General features: G+C 38.2%; 1 protein-coding gene across 2 annotated transcripts in view; it reads right to left on the reverse strand.

The window, feature by feature from the left end:
* Positions 1 to 7203: 7203 nt before the first annotated feature.
* The window catches only part of DHX29 (DExH-box helicase 29), a 62142-nt gene continuing 47676 nt past the window's right edge, over positions 7204 to 21669 (reverse strand). For both annotated transcript variants that reach the window (XM_004380468.2, XM_023734976.1), the window contains exons 24-27: positions 19172 to 19474; positions 17656 to 17787; positions 10134 to 10230; positions 7204 to 7681 (exon numbers count right to left, since the gene is read on the reverse strand). In XM_004380468.2, the coding sequence (XP_004380525.1) occupies positions 7626 to 7681; positions 10134 to 10230; positions 17656 to 17787; positions 19172 to 19474 (588 nt within the window). In that variant the 3' untranslated portion in view covers positions 7204 to 7625. The remainder of the gene's footprint in view (positions 7682 to 10133; positions 10231 to 17655; positions 17788 to 19171; positions 19475 to 21669) is intronic.

Genomic DNA, 21669 nt, shown 5'->3' on the forward strand with positions numbered 1-21669 from the left:
AGGGAATGCCTTTTTGAGGAGAGTTGTTATGTGGCGCTAATATTCACACCCCAAATCTTAGTATTTTTCTTTTCCTGCTGTGCAGATCCATTCCCTAAGAGAGATTTCTCATAATGTTGCTTAAGTTGATAGGTCATTGTTTTGCAGAGCAACACTTTCTGGTGGTGGTGGAGGTGCTTAGATAAGGATAAATTCTTCTAAGTATTTATCTCACGGTGATCTGCAAAGGAGTGGGAATATGAAGTGGTCTCCTTTTTCCCAACCAAATACAAGACAAAGCTAATGCATCTGATTATTATTATTTTAAAAGATGAACATCCAGCTTGCAGCAGGGACTCTTTATGCCCAGTGGAGCATCCTATGTTAACATAACCTCAGGCTTCTCTGTTGGGGACAGGCAGCCTATCATGTCTTTCTTCCACCACATAGAAAATAAAGTAGGCAGCAATTAGTATCTTCAGACCATGGTGAAACAAACTCTTCCCTGAAATGTAAAGCAAAGTTGGTCCTATTGAAAAGCAACAAAGGGGAAGGCTGGCAGGAACAACGTGTAATACATCTACTTGAATGTCAAATCATAGAGTGCAGATCAAAATGGAGCAGCTGTTGAGGGCCGCCTGGTCATATGTTTCTTAGAATTTATGAGAATAGGCATCAAGGGCCTGCAGTTAACAAAAGCGCTCAGCGTGTAGCAGAGCAGGCTGCCCTGTTGAGAGGCAGTATCCAGTCTCTAAGCGAGTTCAGCTATACTGATTTGAAATGAATGGCTGGAGTAGCTATGTTTTCTTCTCAGGTGGCAAGTCTGGATGTTAAATTGTGTCCTTTAGCAACAGTGTTTCCCAGTACCTTTGGAAAGATTGAGAGAATTCCTTTCCTTTAGTATTATAACCTGCATTTCTATATTATTATCATGTGTGCTATTTTTGTATCAGCTTAAAGTAGTACACATGTGAACCATTTAAAGAGCACCTATTATATTCCAGGCACTGGTGCTCTCCTGTATTCAATATCATAACATCAACCTCTAACTCGAAGAGCTATTAGAGATTTTATTTTTGGTAATATACACAATACAAGTTTAACATAGAACTGTGAAAATTATTTTCACCAAAGAAGCTTATTTAGAGATTCTGCCTTATTTTGGTGCCTGACTTATTTTGATGATGTACAACCACTAAAATATTCCAGGAAGAGCAGTGTACACAGTGACGTGCATCCCTTCCTTCAATAAGGCAATGAGACTACTCACCATAGTAACACATTTCAGTTAATCAACCAGTGTTCATTCGGTGTCTACTCTGAGGTGGCCCAGTTATTTTTTCCTAAATGACATTTATTGTATAGTCCTGATTATAAAAGTAATGTTCGTTTATTACAGTAACATTAGAGAAAATCTGTAACAAAGAGAATTTTAATATTACAAATTTAGAACAGAAAAACACCAACATTTTGACATGTATTCTTTTAGTTATGTGTGTGTATATCTAAATACATACACTCAATACATTAATATAGGTCCCTGGGTGGAGCAAATAGTTTGTGCTCTACTATTAACCTGAAGGTAGTTGGTTTGTGCTCAACTACTAACCTGAAGGTAGGTTGGTTTGAACCCACCCAGCGGCACCATGGAAGAAAGGCTTGGCAATCTGTTTGCATAAAGATTACAGCGAAGAAAACACTATGGACCAGTTCTACTCTGTAACACGTGGGGTCACCATGAGTTGGAATTAGCTTGATGGCAACATGTTTGGTTTTTTGGTTACACACACACACGCACACACGCACACGCACACACACGCACGCACACATTTCTTTTTTTAAATTGTGCTTTAGGTGAAAGTTTATAGCTCAAGTTAATTTCTCATACAAAAATTTATATGCATATTGTTATGTAACATTAGTTGCAATCACTATAATGTGACAGCATACTCCCCCATTCCACCCCGGGTTTCTTGTGTTCATTCAACGGTTCCTGTCCCTTCTTGCCTTCTCATCCTGCCTCTGGACAGGAGCTGCCCATTTGATCTCGTGTATCTGCTTGAACTAAGAAGCACACTCTACACGAGTGTTATTTTATGTTTTATAGTCCAGTCTAATCTTTGAAGAGTAGGCTTCAGGAATAGTTTTAGTTCTGGGCTAACAGAACGTCCGGGGCCATGGCTTTGGTGGTTCCTCCAGTCTCAGTCAGATCATTAAGTTGGGTCTTTTCATGTGAATTTGAGTTCTGCTCTGTACTTTTCTCCCACTCCGTCAGGGACTCTGTTGTGTACCCTGTCAAGGTGATCATTGATGGTATCCAGGCACCATCTAGTTCTTCTGGTCTCAGGCTGATGGAGTCTCCAGTTTATGTGGCCCTTTTGTCTCTTGGTCTAATATTTTCCTTGTGTCTTTGGTGTTCTTCATTCTCCTTTGCTCCAAGTGGATTGGGACAAATTGATGCATCTTAGATGGCTGCTGGCAAGCTTTTTAAGACCCCAGACACCACTCACCAAAGTGGGATGTAGAACATTTTCTTAATAAACTTTGTTATGCCAATTGACCTAGATGTCCCCCGAAACCATGCTCCCCAGACCCCAGCTACTCTTGTCCCTCAAAGTGTTTGGTTGTGTTCAGGAAATTTCTTACCTTTTGCTTTAGTCCAGTTTTGCTGACTTCTGTATTGTGTGTTGTCCTTCCCTTCACCTAAGATGATTCTTGTATACTATGTAGTTAGTGAATTTCCCTCTCGCTCCCCACCCTCATAACCATCAAAGAATGCTTTCTTCTGTGTTTAAACCCTTTCTTGAGTTCTTATAATAGTGGTCTCTTACAATATTTGTCCTTTTTCGACTAATTTCACTCAGCATAATGCCCTCCAGATTCATCCATGTTGTGAGGTATTTCCTGGATTTGTCATTGTTCTTTATTATTGCATAGTATTCCATTGTGTGTATGTACCATAATTTGTTTATCCATTCGTCTGTTGATGGGCACCTAGGTTGTTTCCATCTTTTTGCTATTGTGAACAGTGCTGCAATTAACATGGGTGTGAGTATATCTATTTGTGTGTGACTCTTATTTCTCTAGGATATATTCCAAGGAGTGGGATTGCTGGATCACATGGAAACTTCTATTTCTAGCTTTTTAAGGAAGCACCAAATCGATTTCCAAAGTGGTTATACCATTTTGGTACATTTTACATTCCCACCAGCAGTCTCTCCACAACCTCTCCAATGTTTATTATTTTGTGTTTTTTGGATTAGTGACAACCTTGTTGGGGTGCGATAGTATCTCATAGTAGTTTTGATTTGCATTTCTCTAATGGCTAATGATCATGAGCATGTCCTCATGTATCTGTTAGTCACCTGAATGTCTTTGGTGAAGTGTCTGTTCATATCCTTTGCCCATTTTTTAATTGAGTTGTCTTTTTGTTGTTGAGTTGTTGCAGTATCTTGTAGATTTTAGAGATTAGACCCTTATTGGATATGTCGTAGCCAAAAATTTTTTCCCAGTCTGTAGGTTGTTTTTTTACTCTTCTGGTGAAGTCTTTTTGATGAGCGTGTTTGATTTTTAGGAGCTCCCAGTTATCTAGTTTCTCTTCTGGTGTTTGTGCATTGTTAGTTATGGTTTCTATCCTGTTTATGCCATGTATTAGGGCTCCCATATATACTTTCTATTAACAAAATTAGGCTCTTTGTATATATAGTTTGATGTCCTACTGGATTGATTGCCCTCACAATTAAAAACCCTAATCACAATGTCTTAACACAACGGTTGGTTTCTTGCTTTCAACATAGCCTGATGCAGGTAAGGCGGCTCTCCTGGCTAGCATTCTTCCAACAGGGATTTAGAGATCAGGGCTCTTCATGGATCCTTTCCTACTTTCCTTACATTCACACTCATGAGCCAACATGCTGGCTCTTCTGTCCTGGACCTATCTTCAGTGAGCCCCATCTCCATCTTTGCTATCCACCAGTAGGATACCGTTTAGGTTTATTTATTATTGGAACAATTACATCTCAGATTTTAAACTCTGAAATGTACTTCCTTAATCAGCCTCCTTACCTTTTACTCATTCGTCATAGATTTGGGATTAGATCCTGCCTTCTAATCCCTCAGCCTCTCCTCTTTTTCCAGGTCCACAGCCTCTGTTCTGGCTGCATTTGCCTCTCTCTAAGCATTTGTGGTCAGCCATTTTAACAACAGTCTCTTCCATCTTAAGAGCCCATGGGCACTTGAATGCAAAAAATGTCCACTGTCAACTTTATCTGCTTCATTTCCTCAAGTCACTAAGGATTGCTGAGGAAAGTCAAACAGCCTTTCCAAGTGGTTCTCTGTATTATTCTTACTTAGTCCTTTGTTGAGTCTTCTCTGATGCTAATAAAATTATCCTTACTCTCTGCCAGTTATTCCTAGTTTGTCTGGAAACCAGTGAGGATCTCATCATCCTAAAATATCTGTTTCTCAACCTTAGTATCCTTTCTCTGTTCCTTGATTACATTAGTAAAGAGTAATCTTTACTTGTTGCCCTGCCTTTTAGTTTTTGTTCACTCCTTAAAAATTGTGATTTGTGCCTATACAGGAAAGAGTTAACATAGCAGGCCTGAGGTTACTGTCTTTAGAAGGGTCTGCTTGAAAGGTTGGCCCTTGGGTAGAGTTTGGGAACTTAGCTTTTGAAAAGTCCTCTGTGTTGATAACAGTTTTTTTGCCTGCTTGCGGACACTGAATGCTACTTTTCCTCGGGTAGTCTAGAATTTCCAGTTACGACTGGTCACTCTGTCTATGTGACCAGCTCCTAATAAAACTCTTTGACTTAAGTGGGCTTCCCTAGGCAGAAACACTGCACAACACATAGGAAGCCTGTGCATAGATCCCTGTAACTCCACCTGATGTCTTTTTCCCTTGCTCCTCTTGTACATCCTTTCTCTGCAGTAAACTGTAGCAATGAATACGATGCCTCTGAGTCCAAAGTTCTAGCAAATCACCAAACATGTGGGTTGTTGTGGGATCCCTGGCACAATGTCCTTCCTTGCCACTCACAATTCAAACTGCTCTCTAAAGGTTGTTCTATTAGTTAAATCTAGCAGTTTTCATAATCCATAATGTCACTATTGATACTACTGTTGCTTCCAGATACTCTCCTTCCTTGGCCTGCATAAGACAATCTCATCTCACCTCTTCTCACACCTCAGTTATTCAGGACATATTTATCAAATGCCTGTATGTGCTAGGCATTGTGTTAGGTATATACCAGTGAGTAAAACGGTCATGGTGCACATATGGTCTGGTGGGAGAAGAAAAAAAGCAGACGGTGAAAGTTGAGAAAATCATTGTTACAAAGTGATTAAAGACCAAAAAACCAAACCTGTTGCCATCAAGTCAATTCCAACTCATAGCGATCCTGTAGGACAGAGTAGAACTGCCCCATATGGTTTCCAAGGCCTGGTGGTGGATTTGAACTGCTGACCTTTTGGTTAGCAGCCAAATGCTTTAAAAGGGGAGATCCGTTTCAGTAGGGTGGTCTGTGGAGGTAGCATTGAAGCAGGATAAAATCTGTTCAGTGAAGAACCAGAAGCAGTGCATTATAGCAAAGGACAGCATGTGCAAATGCTTAAAAAAAAAATGGCTTGGCATTTTCTCGGAATCCAAAGGAGCCCAGTGTGGCTGGAGCACCGTGAGAAGGGAGAGTAAAGGAGATGGAAGGGTAGCAAGGTCCAGATCACTTAAAAATTCTTAGATCATGTTTAGAACTTTAAATTTTATGTTAAGGACACTGAGAAGCCAGGAGAGGATTTGAATCAGCCAAGTAACAGGTATCTGTTTTAAAAAGATCAGTCTTGCAGTTGTGGAGAGAATGAATTAGAGGGGTAAGAAGAATGGGAGAGCCTAGTTAGATTATTACGGTGGTAGAAGTAAAAGATAACGGTGACCTGGATTCAAATAATGGCAGGAGACATGGAAAAGAAGTCAGTAGACTTTGAAATATCCAGTTCGCCTAGATTTTGACCTGTTGTCTTTTCTCTGCTCTCTCCTTTGGTAACTACCTCTACTCCCACAAGTTTATCACCTCAGTGTAAAAGACTCTAACCCTATGAGCCTAGTTCTGATGTGAGCCACTGTTCACATCTCATAATGGTTATGTTTCAAAATTTAAATGTTTCAGGAGCCATACTGCCTCTGTCACTTACTATCTGTATGATCTTAGACAACTTATTTTACGTCTGTGTCTCATTTTCCTCATCTGTAAAATGGCGATAATACACTGTTTCCCAGGGTTGTTGTAAAGATTGAATGAGTTAATAGATGAACACACTGGACGGTAGTTTGTACATACAAAATGATCAATCAACATTAGTTCCACCTGCAGGACTCCAAGATCTCTCTGCCTCTAATACCCAATCTAGCTTTTTCTCCTGACATCTCCATTTCTATTAATGGTACCAGCTATAGGCTCCAAACTGCAGTCATATTTGACTCCTTGCTCTCAATTCCCTTACCACACTGCAAGTTGAAACTGAAAATTAGAGGTATTATTTTTCTATTAGGTATTACTTTTATTTCCATCTGCACATAAGGTATAGCCCCTGGGTGGCACAAATGGTTTGTGCTTGGCTGCTAATTTAAAGGTTGTCAGTTCAAACTCATCCAGTGGCACCATGGATGAAAGGCCTCAAGATCTTCTTTCACAAAGATTACAGCAAAAAAACCCTATGGAACAGTTTTACACACGAGTTGGAATCAACTCAACAGCAATGGTTTTTTTTTTTGCACGTAAGGTGGAAGTTACGACTTACTTGTTCATCATCAAATATTAACTGAGCACCTATTATAAGAGCCAGGCAATTGTACTAGGTTCCTACTGAACTCAAATCTTTTGTCATTCAGATATAATGTCTGCCATGTGGTCTAGACAAGACTGTCTTTGAAGTTAATTGACAATCTATTGATAGGAAATAAAGGTAAAATCCCTCTACCATCAAAATGGAGTTTCAAAAGATCCTCAGTAAGCAAAACAAATGAAACCACTGAAAAAATCTAAGCATGGCTTCAAAATCTCAGAATTACCAACCTATCAATTCAATTATAGATACAAAATGGGCTCAAGGGTAGCACTACATCTTTATGCTTAGTGAATGTTACTGAGATGGAGTGCATCTATTAATAGTGTGTACTTATTTAAGTTTTGATTTTGAGTATTAAACAACTAATTGCTGAAGTTGTTCATTTCCTGGAAATCTAAGTTATAACTGGTTTTGTAGCTCATTTTCTCTTCTGGCTCAAGAAGATCCAAACTCTCCAGACTTCAAAGACTGCCAGAGGATTAGGGGGGTACACAGGGAATCACAACACTAAGTTGCAGATACTTTAGACACAATCCTTGCCGTTAAGGTGCATAATGACAGACAAAACATGGATGATACCAAAGAATTTATTTTAAATGTAGTGGCAAATACATTGAGAATAATCATCATTAAAAAGGAACTAGAAAATTACACGTTTAAAGTATGTGCTTTTTTCTGCCACCTTTACGTTGTGGCTAGTACCAACATTTTAAGTATTGAGATACTTAATGGGATGGTCCACATAATTTCATGACTGTGTATCTTCATGTTAAATTTTAAAGCAGTTGACCGTGAGTTTCAATTTCAATTATTATTCTCTGTTTTTATCAATTCTGTAATGATTTGTAGAATCTTGTCATCTGAGTGGAAGAAAAAGAAAATCATGAATAAATTCAACACTGGCTAATTTTCCAATGTATATACAGGTAAATAACAGGTATACTTCATTAAAAGAGCCTCATAAATTAGAATACAAAATTAACACCAGCAATATTCACTATGAAACTAGAGATGCCTATAAGTTACAATTTGTTGCCCTACAAATATTACTTTAATTTTAATCACTGCTATAGTTATATTATATCCACTTTGAAGAAAGTTAACATTTTGAGTAAGTATAGGCTAAGGTGTGAAGAGATGATGTGACATAAACTGTACTCCTTTACAAGGAATAATTTCTTTAAAATTCTTTTGAGGCAAGAAGTTTCCCAACTTTTTCACCTGATTCAAACATACTAAAGGCTCTAATGGCTCTTCCATGTTCTTCAGACTATGTCAGGATTTCCACAGTATTGGCAAGGAAGTTTCTCGATGTTTAGTTCAACGGAAACAAAAAAGTTCTGACAGGGAAGTGCTTTTGGAGAAGTGTCAATGGATAAGTGAGAGACTTTTTTACACAACAAAGGAATCAAATACCAATTGATCTGACCAAGAGCAACAGAAGTGGCATTATTTGTTATTTGTTAACAGCTGCTTCTAAAATTGTGACTTCCGAAGAGCTTCATAACCAGCTTTCAGGTAGTTGCAATTATCAGGGCTGCAAGACTAAAATTCTACAATTGTTAGACATCTTTTTGGAATTCTGATAACTCGGACTGTGTCCTGACACTCTGGTTCTTGGGGACTACAGTGGCATTAAAAAAAAAAAAAAAAAAGGAAAAGAGAGATCGCTTCCTGGAAGGGGAACAATGGCAGGTCTAGAAAGAACCATGATTTTCAATTTGAGGAAGAGTAGAAAGTCAAAGCAAGCACAAGAGCAACTCCAGTTACTTCTTTTTCAAAAAGCTTGGCATTATATCACAAGTTTTCTTACTGTAAAGTCCAGAAAGAGGACACTAAGGTACTTCACTCTCTCCCTCCTATGTCAAAAGTGCATGTTTCATCTATGGGTAAGTTCTGCTTCTCTTTTATGGCAAAGGGAAACAATGAAATCATTTTAAAACTCATTTTGCTTAATTAGAAAGTTGATTTAAGCTTTTAAAGTCCTTTTATATAATGTAATTCTTTCTGAGGTTGGAGTAAGCTGAGTTGTAATTCACAAAGCTCCTTAGACAAAGAGCCCTGATCTCTTAATATGTCAAGACCTGATGCAGGTTTCCAGCAGCATAGGAAAATCAACACAGTTTAATGTTTATGCATTCACATTCAGTCACACAAATAAGCAGAGTGTGAGGCTTCAGGGAAGTAGCACTAGATCAGTAGCTCCCCAACTTGCCTGATCATCAGAATTAGCTGGGAACATTTGTTAAAAACACAACCAAGCAACACCTGAACCCACCAGTAATTCTTAACATCATTAAAAGCAAGAAAACCAAATTAAGTGCTTCCTGAGGTGATACAATGGGGAGAATACAGCACCCCCTAGGAAATACTATTTTCCTATTTTATTATTCTAAATCAAGCCTCTACATGTAACTACCACTTTGCAGAAAATGCAGATCATAGAGAAACAAATTAAAGCATAAGGATTGCAACCAACCAAATTTTAAATGTGAAAAATTCTAAATTCTACCAGAAAAATGACCCAGTTTATTAAAAATAATTAATTTCATTTAAAAGAAGAGGGTGGTGGCAGTAGGGGGAAAGTGTTATAGATTTAAAAGAGATTAAAAAAATACTATAATCACGGGCCTCTCCCATAGAGGAGATTCAGTGTGTCTGGGGTAGGTTTTTGTAACTTGTATTTTTTAAGGCCATCAGGATGACTATGATGAACTGATAAATTTGGGAAACACTGCATTAGGCTAACTGGAAACCTAGGTGTCCACTGCATATCTCTGTTGAAGGATAATGTTTTTATTTTATACAGACTAATAGCTCTGCCTTTGTGAGAATAGGAGAGAAAACACATGGGGATAAATCTCACAGAAAGTTTCTCCTCATTTTTTATAATAACTGTATTACCAGTTTACTAGGATGCGAATAATGGGCCAAGTTTACAATGTTCAGTTTTACCATCTTTTTTTCAATGAAATGCCAGAAATTTACAAGTGAAGTTAGAAGAGGAAGGAGGAAACTAAAAGAATCTTAAGTGGATAAATTAGGTTGTGAATAATCAAGAATTGTCTATGAGTTTGATAGAATTCAGCATAAAATAAATTTTACTGAAACACTTTTTAATCATATGGAATTTAGGAATTTAAGACCCCCATGTGCTATAGTGTACTCCGTTAAAACAAACAAAAAAAAAAAACAAAAATTCCAAGATCTACCTTTCAGCCTGTTCTCTTACGGAGTTTTCTCACACATTTACATAGATATGCACACACACATATACACTGTCTTCTACCTACATTACAATCAAACACTTACTTTCAAGGGACATCTTAGGATTTTCAAGCTTTTTTCTTAAAACAGAGTCAATAAGAACTCTCAGCTGCTTGAAAATAACGGCTATCTTTACAGGGGCCTGTTGAGAGAAGATGACAAACTAGACAAAGTTAATCCAGGAAAGTGTCAATGTGGTGAAATAAATCAAGGTAAGCATACATACCTTACAATCTGCCTTAGCACATCTTGATTTTAATATAAAATATGATGGGGGAAAATAAAGCCAAATTACTTTCAGTAGTTAAGCTATGTAAACCTCAGTTTCTTTATTAAGTATCCATAAATTTGATATATCTTCCCAAAATAAACCAACTACTGTTCTCTTACATGAACTCTGTAGGCATCAAGGCTATATTTTTTGGGAGTGATTTTTTTTTTTTTAACAGTTTTATTGAGGTATAATTTAGAAACCATAATATTCATTCACTCATTGTTAAGTGTACAATTCAATGATTTTTAGTACATTTATAGAGTTGTGTAACCACTACCACAATCCAGTTTTAGAACATATCTTACCCACAGCTGTCCAGTCAATTCCGATTCATAGCTACCCTACAGGACAGAGTAGAAGAGTAGAACTGCCCCATAGGGATTCCAAGGCAGTTATCTTTATGGCGATTGATCTTTGTGGCCACCACTTGTCTGTAACTTTGTTGTACTGTGGTGGCTTGTGTGTTGCTGTGATGCTGGAAGCTATGATACCAGTATTTCAAATACCAGCAAGGTCACCCATGGTGGACAGGTTTCAGCAGAGCTTCCAGACTAAGACAGATTAGGAAGAAGGACTTGGAGGTCCACTTCTGAAAAAGATTTGCGAGTGACAACCTTAAAAATAGCAGCAGAACACTGTCTGATATAGTGCCGGTAGATGAGCCCTTCAGGTTGGAAGGCACTCAAAATATGACTGGGAAAGAGCTTCCTACTCAGAGTAACCTCAATGACGTGGATGGAGTCAAACTTTCAGGACCTTCATTTGCTGATGTGGCACGACTCAAAATGAGAAGAAATAGCTGCAAACATCCATTAATAATCGGAACGTGGAATCTTTTTAGTACGAATCTAGGTAAATTGGAAAGTCATCAAAGATGAAACGGAATGCATATAGATCGATATCCTAGGCATTAGTCAGCTAAAATGGACTGGTATTGGCCATTTTGAATTGGACAATCATATATGGTCTACTATGCCAGGAACGACAAGTTGAAGAGGAACAGCGCAGCATTCATCGTCAAAAAGAGTATTTCAAGATCTATCCTGAAGTATGAAGCTGTCAATGACAGGATAATATCCATACTCTTAGAAGGAAGACTAGTTAATACAACTACAATTCAAATGTACATACTAACCACTAATGACAAAGATGAAGAAATTGAAGATTTTTACCAATTTCTGCAGTCTGAAGTTGATCAAACATGGAGTCAAGATGCATTAATAATTACTGGTGATTGGAATGTGAAAGTTAGAAACAAAGAAGGATGGTAGTTGGAAAATATGGCCTTGGTAATGGAAACGATCGCATGATAGAATTTTGCAACACCAAGGACTTATTCATTGCAAATCCTTTTTTTTTTTTTTTAATTGTGATTTAGGTGAAAGTTTACATAGCAAATTAGTTTCTCATTAAACAGTTAATACACAAATTGTTTTGTGACATTGGCTACCAACCCCGCAAAGTGTCAACGCTTTCTCCTTCTCCACCCCATGTTCTCTGTTTCCATTTGTACAGTTTTCCTGTCCCTTCTTGCCTTCTCATCTTTGCTTTTGGGCTGGTGTTCCCATTAGTCTCATATACATGATTGAAATGTGAAGCACGTCCCTCATGTGTGTTATCGTTGGCCCTAAAGACCTGTCTAATCTTTGGCTGAAGGGTGAACCTCAGGAGTGACTTCAGTACTGAGTTAAAAAGGTGTCCAGGGGCCAAACTCTCAGGGTTTCTCCAGTTTATGTCAGAACAGTAAGTCTGGTCTTTTTTATTTTCTTTTTTTGGAATTTGAATTTTATTCTACATTTTTCTCCAACTCTGTCCAGGACCTAGTATTTTGATCCCTGTCACAATGCTGATGGTGGTGGTAACCAGGCACCATCTAGTTGTTCTAGGCTCAGTCTGGCAGAGGTTGTGGTGGTTGTGGTCCATTAGTCTCTGGACTAATCTTTCCCTTGTGTCTTTGGTCTTCTTCATTCTCCTTTGCTCCAGCCAGGATGGAACCAGTAGATGTATCTTAGATGGCCCCTCACAGGCTTTTAAGATCCAAGCTGCTACTCACCACCGTTGGATGTAGAACATTTTATTTTACAGACTTTGTTATGCCAATTGAGCTAGATGTCCCCTGAGACTATAGTCCCCAGCCCTCAGTCCAGTAACTCGGTCCTTCAGGGAGTTTGCAAATACATATTCTCAACAACATAAATGGCGATGATATACGTGGATCTCACCACATGGAATATACAGGAATCAAATCGACTAAATCTGTGGAAAAGAGATGATGGAAAAGCTCAATATCATCAGCAGAACAAGGCCAGGGGCTGACAGTGGAACAGGCCTTTAATTGCTCCCATGCAAGTTCAAGTTGAAGCTGAAGAAAATTAGAACAAGTCCATGAGAGCCAAATTACGACTTGGAGCATATCCCACCTGAATTTAAAGGCCATCTCAAGAACAGATTTGACATATTGAACACTAATGACCAAGTACCAGACGAGTTGTGGGATGACATCAAGAACAACACACATGAAGAAAGCAAAAGCTCATTAAAAAGACGGGAAAGAAAGAAAAGACCAAAATGCATGTCTGAGGAGCCTGAACATGCTCTTGAACATAGAGTAGCTAAAGTGAATGGCAAAAATGAAGTAAAAGCTGAATAGAAGATTTCAAAGGGCGGCTAAAGAAGACAAAGTAAAATATTGTAACGAAATGTGCAAAGAGCTGGAGTTAGAAAACCAAAGGGGAAGAACATGCTCAGCATTTCTCAAGCTGAAAGAACTGAAGAAAAAAACTGAAGCCTCAAGCTGCAATAGTGAAGGATTGTATAGGCAAAATATTGAGCGATGCAGGAAGCATCAAAGGAAGATGGGAGGAATACAAAGAGTCACTGTACCTAAAAAAGAATTGGTTGACGTTCAACAATTTCAGGAGTAGCATATGATCAAGAACCAATGGTACTGAAGGAAAAAATCCAAGCTACACTGAAGGCATTGGCAAAAAACAAGGCTCCAGGAATTGACAGAATACCAACTGAGATGTTTCAATAAACAGATGCAATTCTGGAAACGCTTACTCATAAATGCCAAGAAATCTGGAAGACAGCTACCTAACCAACCCACTGGAAGAGATCCGTATTTGTGCCCATACCAAGAAAAGTGATCCCACAGAATGTGGAAATTATCATGCAATATCATACACAAGTAAAATTTTGCTGAAGATAATTCAAAAGCAGTTGCAGCAGTAAATAGGGAACTGCCAGAAATTTAAGCTGGATTCACAAAAGGAAGTGGAACAAGGGATATCATTGCTGATATCAGATGGATCTTGGCTGAAAGCAGAGAATACCAGAAAGATATTTACCTGTGTTTTATTGACTATGAAAAGGCCTTCGACTGTGTGGATCATAATAAATTTTGGATAATGTTGTAAAGAATGGAAATTCCAGAACACTTAATTGTGCTCATGAGGAACCTGTACATAGACGAAGAGGCAGTCGTTCAAACAGAACAAGGGGATACTGCGTGGTTTAGTATCAGGAAAGGTGTGCGTCAGGGTTGTACCTTTTCACTACAGTTACTCAATCTGTATGTTGAGCAAATAATCTAAGAAGCTGGAGTACATGAAGAAGAACTTGACATTGGGATTGGAGGAGGGCTCATTAACAACCTGTGATATGCAGATGACACAACCTTGCTTGTTGAAAGTGAAGAGGACTTGAAGCATTTACTGAGGAAGATCAAAGACTACAGCCTTCAGTATGGATTACACCTTAACATAAAACAAAAATCCTCACAACTGGACCAGTAAGCAACATCATCATAAATGGAGAAAAGATTGAAGTTGTCAAGGATTTCATTTTACTTGGATCCACAATCAACGCCCATGGCAGCAGCACTCAAAAAATTAAACGATGTATTGCACTGGGCAAATCTGCTGCAAAGACCTCTTTAAAGCGTTAAAAAGCAAAGATGTCACTTTGAGGACTAAGGTGCACCTGACTCAAGCCATGTTTTCAGACACCTCAAATACATGCGAAAGCTGGACAATGAGTAAGTTGACTGAAGAGAAACTGATGCCCTTGAATTACGGTGTTGGTGAAGAATACTGAATATATCATGAACTGCCAGAACAACGAACAAATCTGTCTTGAAAGAAGTACAGCCAGAATGCTCCTTAGACGTGAGGATGGCAAGACTTTGTCTCAGGTACTTTGTATATGTTAATCAGGAGGGACCACTCCTTGGAGAAGGACACCATGCTTGGCAAAGTAGAGGGTGAGCGAAAAAGAAGACCCTCAATGAGATGGATTGATACAGTGGCTGCAACAATAAGAAGGATTGTGAGGAGTGCACAGGACCGGGCAGTGTTTCATCCTCTTGTACACAGGGTCGCTATGAGTCGGAACTGACTCAACAGCACCTAACGACAACAGTCTTAAAGGAAGCAGACTGCCACATCTTTATCCTGCAGAGCTGCTAGGGGGTTTGAACAGCCAATGGCTGCACCACCAGGGATACTTTAGAATACCTCTACCACACCTAAAATTTCCTTCATACCTGTTTGCTAGAACTGCATATATTTTTAAAGACTGCATTTAAAACCCAGCTCTCCAGTACTACACACACAGCTATCATGCTATAACATAACAGAATGTGTTAGATTTGCTTAATGTTAAAAGGGCTACAGGGAATAAATTTATTTATATCTGCTAGCATTTACCATTGGTCTAAGTTTTCCAGAGAAGAATCTTGACAATATGCATTGAAAGCTATGAAGCTGTGCCTTCTGACCTAGTAATTCCACTTTTAGGAATCTAGCACTGTTATTCAGAATTGTGAAAACTGGAAATGAATCCAAATGCTAAACATTAATGGAATGGTTAAGCAAGTTTCAGCAAATCAACAAGACAAAATATTATGTGGCCACCAAAAATGTTTATAATGCAGAAATGTGAAAAAATATATATGAAATGATGTTTAGTGGAAAAAAGTGGTAAGAACTGACAACACTAAAAGTGAACTTAGAAATGAAATTTAATGTTCAGTGGGTTCTTTTTTTTTTTTTGGTTACCATTGCTTGAACATGCGGGGAGCCCTGGTGGCACAGTGGTCAAGACCTTGGCTGCTAACCAAAAGGTCGGCAGTTCGGATCCACCAGCCGCTCTTTGGGAACTCTATGGGGCATTTCTGTTCTGTCCTATAGGGCTTCTATGACTCAGAACTGACTTGATGGTAACAGGTAATTGCTTGAACACATTTAAAAACAGAAAAATTTGTATGAGTTTGTTTTTTACAAGATATAAGGGAATCTGCTAATATATATATGTGCATATATATATCTTGGAAGAAGAACAGCTAGAATGCTCCTTAGAAGCAAGGATGGCAAAACTTTGTCTCATGTATTTAAGACATGTTATCAGGAGGGACCAGTCCCTGGAGAAGGACATCATGCTTGGTAAAGTAGAGGGTCAGTGAAAAAGAGGAAGACCCTCAACAAGATGGACTGACACAGTGGCTGCAATAATGGGCTTAAGCAGGACTGGACAGTGTTTCATTCTGTTGTACACAGGGTCGCTATGAGTTGGAACCAACTTGATGGTACCTAACAACATATATGTGTATGTATGAATATATATATATACACACAAATGGCACATATTTACTTAGTTTTACTATGCATATAAATTAAAATGCTTAAAAATGACAAGTTATGGGTACTCATGATAATCTCTAACAAAAAATAGAAATAAATTAGGACAGGCTTAATTAAAGTAGGATGTTCCTCTAGATTTTCTCCCATAGTTTCTTACCTAAGATATTTATCGTACGCTATCCCTACACTTCTGTGTTTTAAGGAAAACTGTTCTTTATTTTACTTTCCCTCCTATTTTGAATACCAAGAAATATCCTATCTCTCTGATAATGTTTCTTTATTCACTAATTATCCGCCCATTTTCCATGATTTATTATTTAAATTATACTTCTGAACATAATGGATTTTTGAAACATATCGAACGGCAATAAAGCAATACCCTACTCTTAGCACCACTTTCAGATGTAAGGATAGTGTTGCACAGTTATTTCCAGGGTTTGAAACCTATTTGTTTGGTTCGAACCTCTCCTGAGAATTTGCATTTCCACCTCAGATATACTGAATCAGAATCTAACATTTAACAAGATGCCTAGGTGATTTTTATGTATAATAAATTTTGAGAACTACTGCTCTTTTAGTTGGGAAACCCTGGTGGTGTAGTGGTTAAGAGCTATGGCTGCTAACCAAAAGGTCAGCAGTTCGAATCCACCGGATGCTCCTTGGAAACTCTATGGGGTAATTCTACTCTGTCCTATAGGGTCACTATGAGTCAGAATCCACTCGATGGCAATAGGGTTTTTGTTTTTTTTTTTTTTTTGGTTTGGCTCTTTTAGTGGTTCTCAAAATTGGTCCCTAACTAGCAGCATTAGCATTGCCTGTGAACTTGTTAGAAATGCAAATTCTCAGCAGGGGTTCGAACCAGACCAAACAAGTTCAAAGCCCTGGTTATTTCATGCAGAAACTCTGGTTTCCCTTTTTATGCAACACTCTGAGTCAGAATCAACTCCAAGGCAATGGGTTTGGTTTTTACTATACCACAATTTCTTCTAATTTGAAATACAGGAATACAGCGATAGTGTAATATACTTCCCTCTCCTGCATAGGTCAAAGAACTGCATTATACTCAGGAATACATGTAGCTAACTCAGCCATGTAATGACCCTGTATATAATCACAATAATTAATCTTACTTTCTATCTGTGAATTTTATTTGTAATTTAGATCAGTATAGTATCTTGCAGACAGTACAGTTGGTGCTCATATACTGTGTAGATAGTAGAATGCAGTGGCAAGGGCATGAGTTTGGGGATTAGACAGTTCAAGGTTTGAATCTTGGTCAACCAGTAACAATCGATATAATCAACGAAAGTTATTTAACTTCGCACTGAGCTTAAGTGCCTTATAAATTATAGAAATTATTTAGCAAGATTGTTAGGATATTAAATTTGATAATTCATGTAACATATCTACATGACCAATGGCAAGTTATAATTGTTATTGATAATAAATACAACTTATAACAGTATGATTTGATTTTCAAATTTAACAGATTTTAAACTACAAAACCAATACAAAATAAGGATGTATTCTACTTTAAGTCAAACTAGAGGAAGAAATTATGCAATCTCCACTAAAATTAAAAAAAATATATACTACCTCAATGGTATTGGAAATAGAACATTTTTATGTAATAATCAGTTGTACTGTTTACCTGAAAATAGATCCAGCCATCAACAGAAAGAAGACGCTCCCGGTGTTGAACTTCTATATCGCCACCAAAAAGTAAAACTGGAAAAGGGGTTATCAGGGTAGTCTCTCGCAAATACACTCTGGCATACCTTACCTGCATAGGAAAAAAGGAGTGAAAAAAACCAAAGTCACAGCCTAAAATTATAAAAAATTCATTTATCTGTTTCATGTAAGCATTTTTAAAAATAATTTGTGACTGTATATTTTAAGGCTTAAGTTTTTGTAAAGCGACATGTTTATATTCTCTTACATGCACAATTCGCCAATTTTATAATCACTACTACCATTCTGTGCATTTATACTATTAAAAGGCATTTTAAACATTAAGATTCAAAGTGTCTCTACCATGGAAGCCAATTTTTCTGTAACATCTACTGATTTTGTGTAGATTATCTTCCCCACATTGGCTTCTAGACCAATGTTCAGCTATGGCCACTTACATTTAAATTCAATGATATGCTGGGAGTTATTCAAGCCAGTGCTTGAAATTATGAATCCTTGTTGCTTTAAAGGTAAGAAACATAATGGAGATACTATTTTAATAAAGGGAGAAGAAATATGTTTCAATTTGACATGCTCCCTTCTCATGTTGCTATTGTCAGCTTCCGTCAAGTCGCCCCAACTCATGGCAACCCCATGCACAATGCGATTGGATTGTTATGACCCATAACATTTTCACTGGCTAATAGCTAGGCCTTTCTTCCTAGTCTTAGTCTTGAAGCTCTGCTGAAACCTGTTCAGCATCACAGCGACACGCCAGCCTCCCAACAGACGAGTGGTGGCTGCACTGCCGGTGCATTGGCTAGGAACTGAATAGGGTCTCCTGCATGGAAGGCAAGAATTCTCCCACGGAAACACCACTGCCTTCTTTCTTCTCATACTGCCTTAAAAAAAACAGCGACTATGAGATAACTATGACAGAAGAGAAAATGCCACCTTAACCTTTACCATAAGTTAAAAACTAAGAAAATGGGGTGGCAATGCAGCTATGATTCAAAAGGTTCACTGCTTCATTTGCTATTAAATTATCTGAGGTGATATTGTTACTCAAGCTGTTGCCAAATCATACATAGTTCAACTACCCAACTAATCTTCCCCTTATGTGGAAATGGCACATACAATAATCTTTTTTCCCTTTTGAAGTCAGCACCTTTCAGTGAAACACTCAGGAATTCTACATTTTTAAATAACATCTATTTGCTATAATCGTCTATATTCCAAGTAGAAGATGATGGAGGTCAGAGTAGAAACTTTACATCTTTTTCTTTCATTAAATAGAGATAAGCAATCTTTTGGTTGTTTGAGAAACTCTATGCATCTTGATTTAAAACATGAGCACAAATGAAGAGCTCAATTTGAGAATCAAATAAAATACATGCTGGAGGATCCTGACTTGAGTTTTGAATGACTTCTAAAATGTGCTCTGCCTACTGGAATTTAGGAATGAGTTGATTAAAAAATAAGAGTGAGCACTTTACCTTCTCCTGGTATAAGAGCCATCCATAAGTTTGCAACTCTCGATTTACAGAGGAAGGATGTACTTGTGCTTTGCCCTGAGCCGTCTCCACCATGCAAGCCAATTTTTCTGTAACATCTACTGATTTTGTGTAGATTATCTTCCCCAAATTGTCATACAATCCAGCGGCCAAAACAGCTTTAAGAAGGGCGATTTCTTTAAAGGAGAGGGTCTGTGAAGCTCTGTTTCCTTCCCAGCTGTTAGAAGTTGTAGATGATGAAAATCCTGCTGCCTTAACCAACTTTATTAACTCCTGTTTTACATCCTAGATTGGTTTATGTGAAAAAGAGACAAGATCATAGTTGAATAAAATAGAGAAAATGCCAAATAAGCTTGTAATTTGTACTACTGTTCCCTATAAAAATTGACTGTATGCCAAATTATTATTTAATTATAGCCCAAATTAAATTAGGGAGGAAACAAAAAGACACTGGAAAGTTGAGGACTAAATAAATAGTCAAGCTGCCCCTGCTCCTGCCCCAAGACTTTGGATGTTATAAAACCTAAGACTGTCTTAAGATATGAGAGCAATAAAAATGTGCCTGAACACATTTGCACTCACTGTATCTACTTCAATAGCTCTCCTTTCTTGGCATTTTTCTTCCAATGAGGATGGTCACAGAACAGCATTGAGGAAGAAGGTGAAGAAGGTAGTCAAAACTACCTTCTTATCTCTGGGAGTCTCACTTTAATTTTCTAAAGAACTCTGATTAAGTTTATTATTGGCAACTTCATTTAAATCTAAAATTATATAGCCTAAAATCTCTTTCTACCTTTAGTAGTGCCAATCAGCTAAAATACTACAGGAAGGACGTGCACTTTTCAAAGTAAACAGGATACAAGTGATTAAAAGGTGATATTTACATTTAGGATATCCTGTAAGTTTTAGGTTTGGGGCTTAAGGGACTTTGATTTCAGGGGAGGAAAGACCAAACAGACAACCACTATAATACCACAGGGTTGACGAGGAGATCTAAAACCTTGCAGTCCAGGGGAGGTGATGAAAAGGCTCACGGAAAGGGGGTGGGAGGCAATTTGGAGGTTGGGGAGAATTAGGTGATAAGGAAGTATTGAATTAGCTTTCCACATCTTGAATCCCAGACAACTGACCCCCAAACCCACTGCTGTTGAGTTGATTTCGACTCATACTGACTCTACAGGACAGAGCAGAACTGCCCAATAGGGTTTCCAAGGCTTATGGGGTTGCTATGAGTTGGAACCAACTTGACGGCATCTAACAACAATCTTTACAGAAGCCGACTGCCACATCTTTCTTTCGCGGAGCGGCTGGTGGGTTCAAATCACCAACCTTTTGGTTAGCAGCCGAACGCTTTAACCACTGTGCCACCAGGGCTCCTTTCAATTGATCCAGTGGTGGCTATGTGTTTAGCTTAGCCCTTTATCTACTTTGAGAAGGGGACAAAGTTCATTCCACTTAGAGATGTCCCTGCTGGCATCCTAGGGGTTATTTTTATTTTTTATTGTGCTTTAGGTGAAAGTTTACAGCTCAAGTTTCTCATACAAACATTTGTACACACACTGTTATGAGACCCTAGTTACTATCCCTACAATGTGACCACACATTCCTCCTTTCCACCCCGATTTCCCGTTTCCATTCAACCAGCTCCTATCCCTTTTTGCCTTCTCATCTCGCCTCTGGACAGGGGCTGCCCATTTAGTCTCGTGTTATCTACTTGAACTAAGAAGCACACTCTTCACGAGTATCATTTTATGTCTTATAGTACCAATAGGACCAACACTACAGGCCTTGATACACGGCATTAACAGGATTAACAGGATACAAACCATAACCATCAACACACAAACCCCAGAGGACAAGCTAGATAACTAGGATCTTCTAAAAATCAAACACCTATGCTCTTCAAAAGACTTCACCAAAGAGTAAAGAGAACCTACACACTGGGAAAAAATTTTTGGACAGTACAAGTCAGACAAAGGTCTAATCTCCATAATCTACTAACACCTCTACAACAAAAAGACAAATAATCCTATTAAAAAATGGGCAAAGGAAATGAACAGACACTTCAAAGAAGACATTCAAATGACCAACAGTCACATGAGGAAATGCTCGCAATCACTAGCCATTAGAGAAATGCAAATTAAAACCACAATGAGATACCATCTCACCCCAGCATTACTGGCATGAATCAAAAACACTGGAAATAACAAATGCTGGAGGGGCTGTGGGGAAATCGGAACTCTTATGCACTGCTGGTGGGAATGCAAAATGATACAACCATTTTGGAAAATGATATGGTGCTTCTTCAGAAAGCTAGAAATAGACACACCACTCGATCCAGCAATCCCACTCCTAGGAATATATCCTAGAGAAATAAGAGTCGTCACTCGAACAGACATATGCACACCTATGTTCATGGCAGCATTGTTCACAATAGCAAAACGATGGAAACAACCTAGATGCCCATCAACAGATGAATG

The sequence above is a fragment of the Trichechus manatus genome, unplaced genomic scaffold, assembly GCF_000243295.1.
Source record: "Trichechus manatus latirostris isolate Lorelei unplaced genomic scaffold, TriManLat1.0 scaffold00074, whole genome shotgun sequence".
In the NCBI taxonomy this organism is placed as follows: Eukaryota; Metazoa; Chordata; class Mammalia; order Sirenia; family Trichechidae; genus Trichechus; species Trichechus manatus.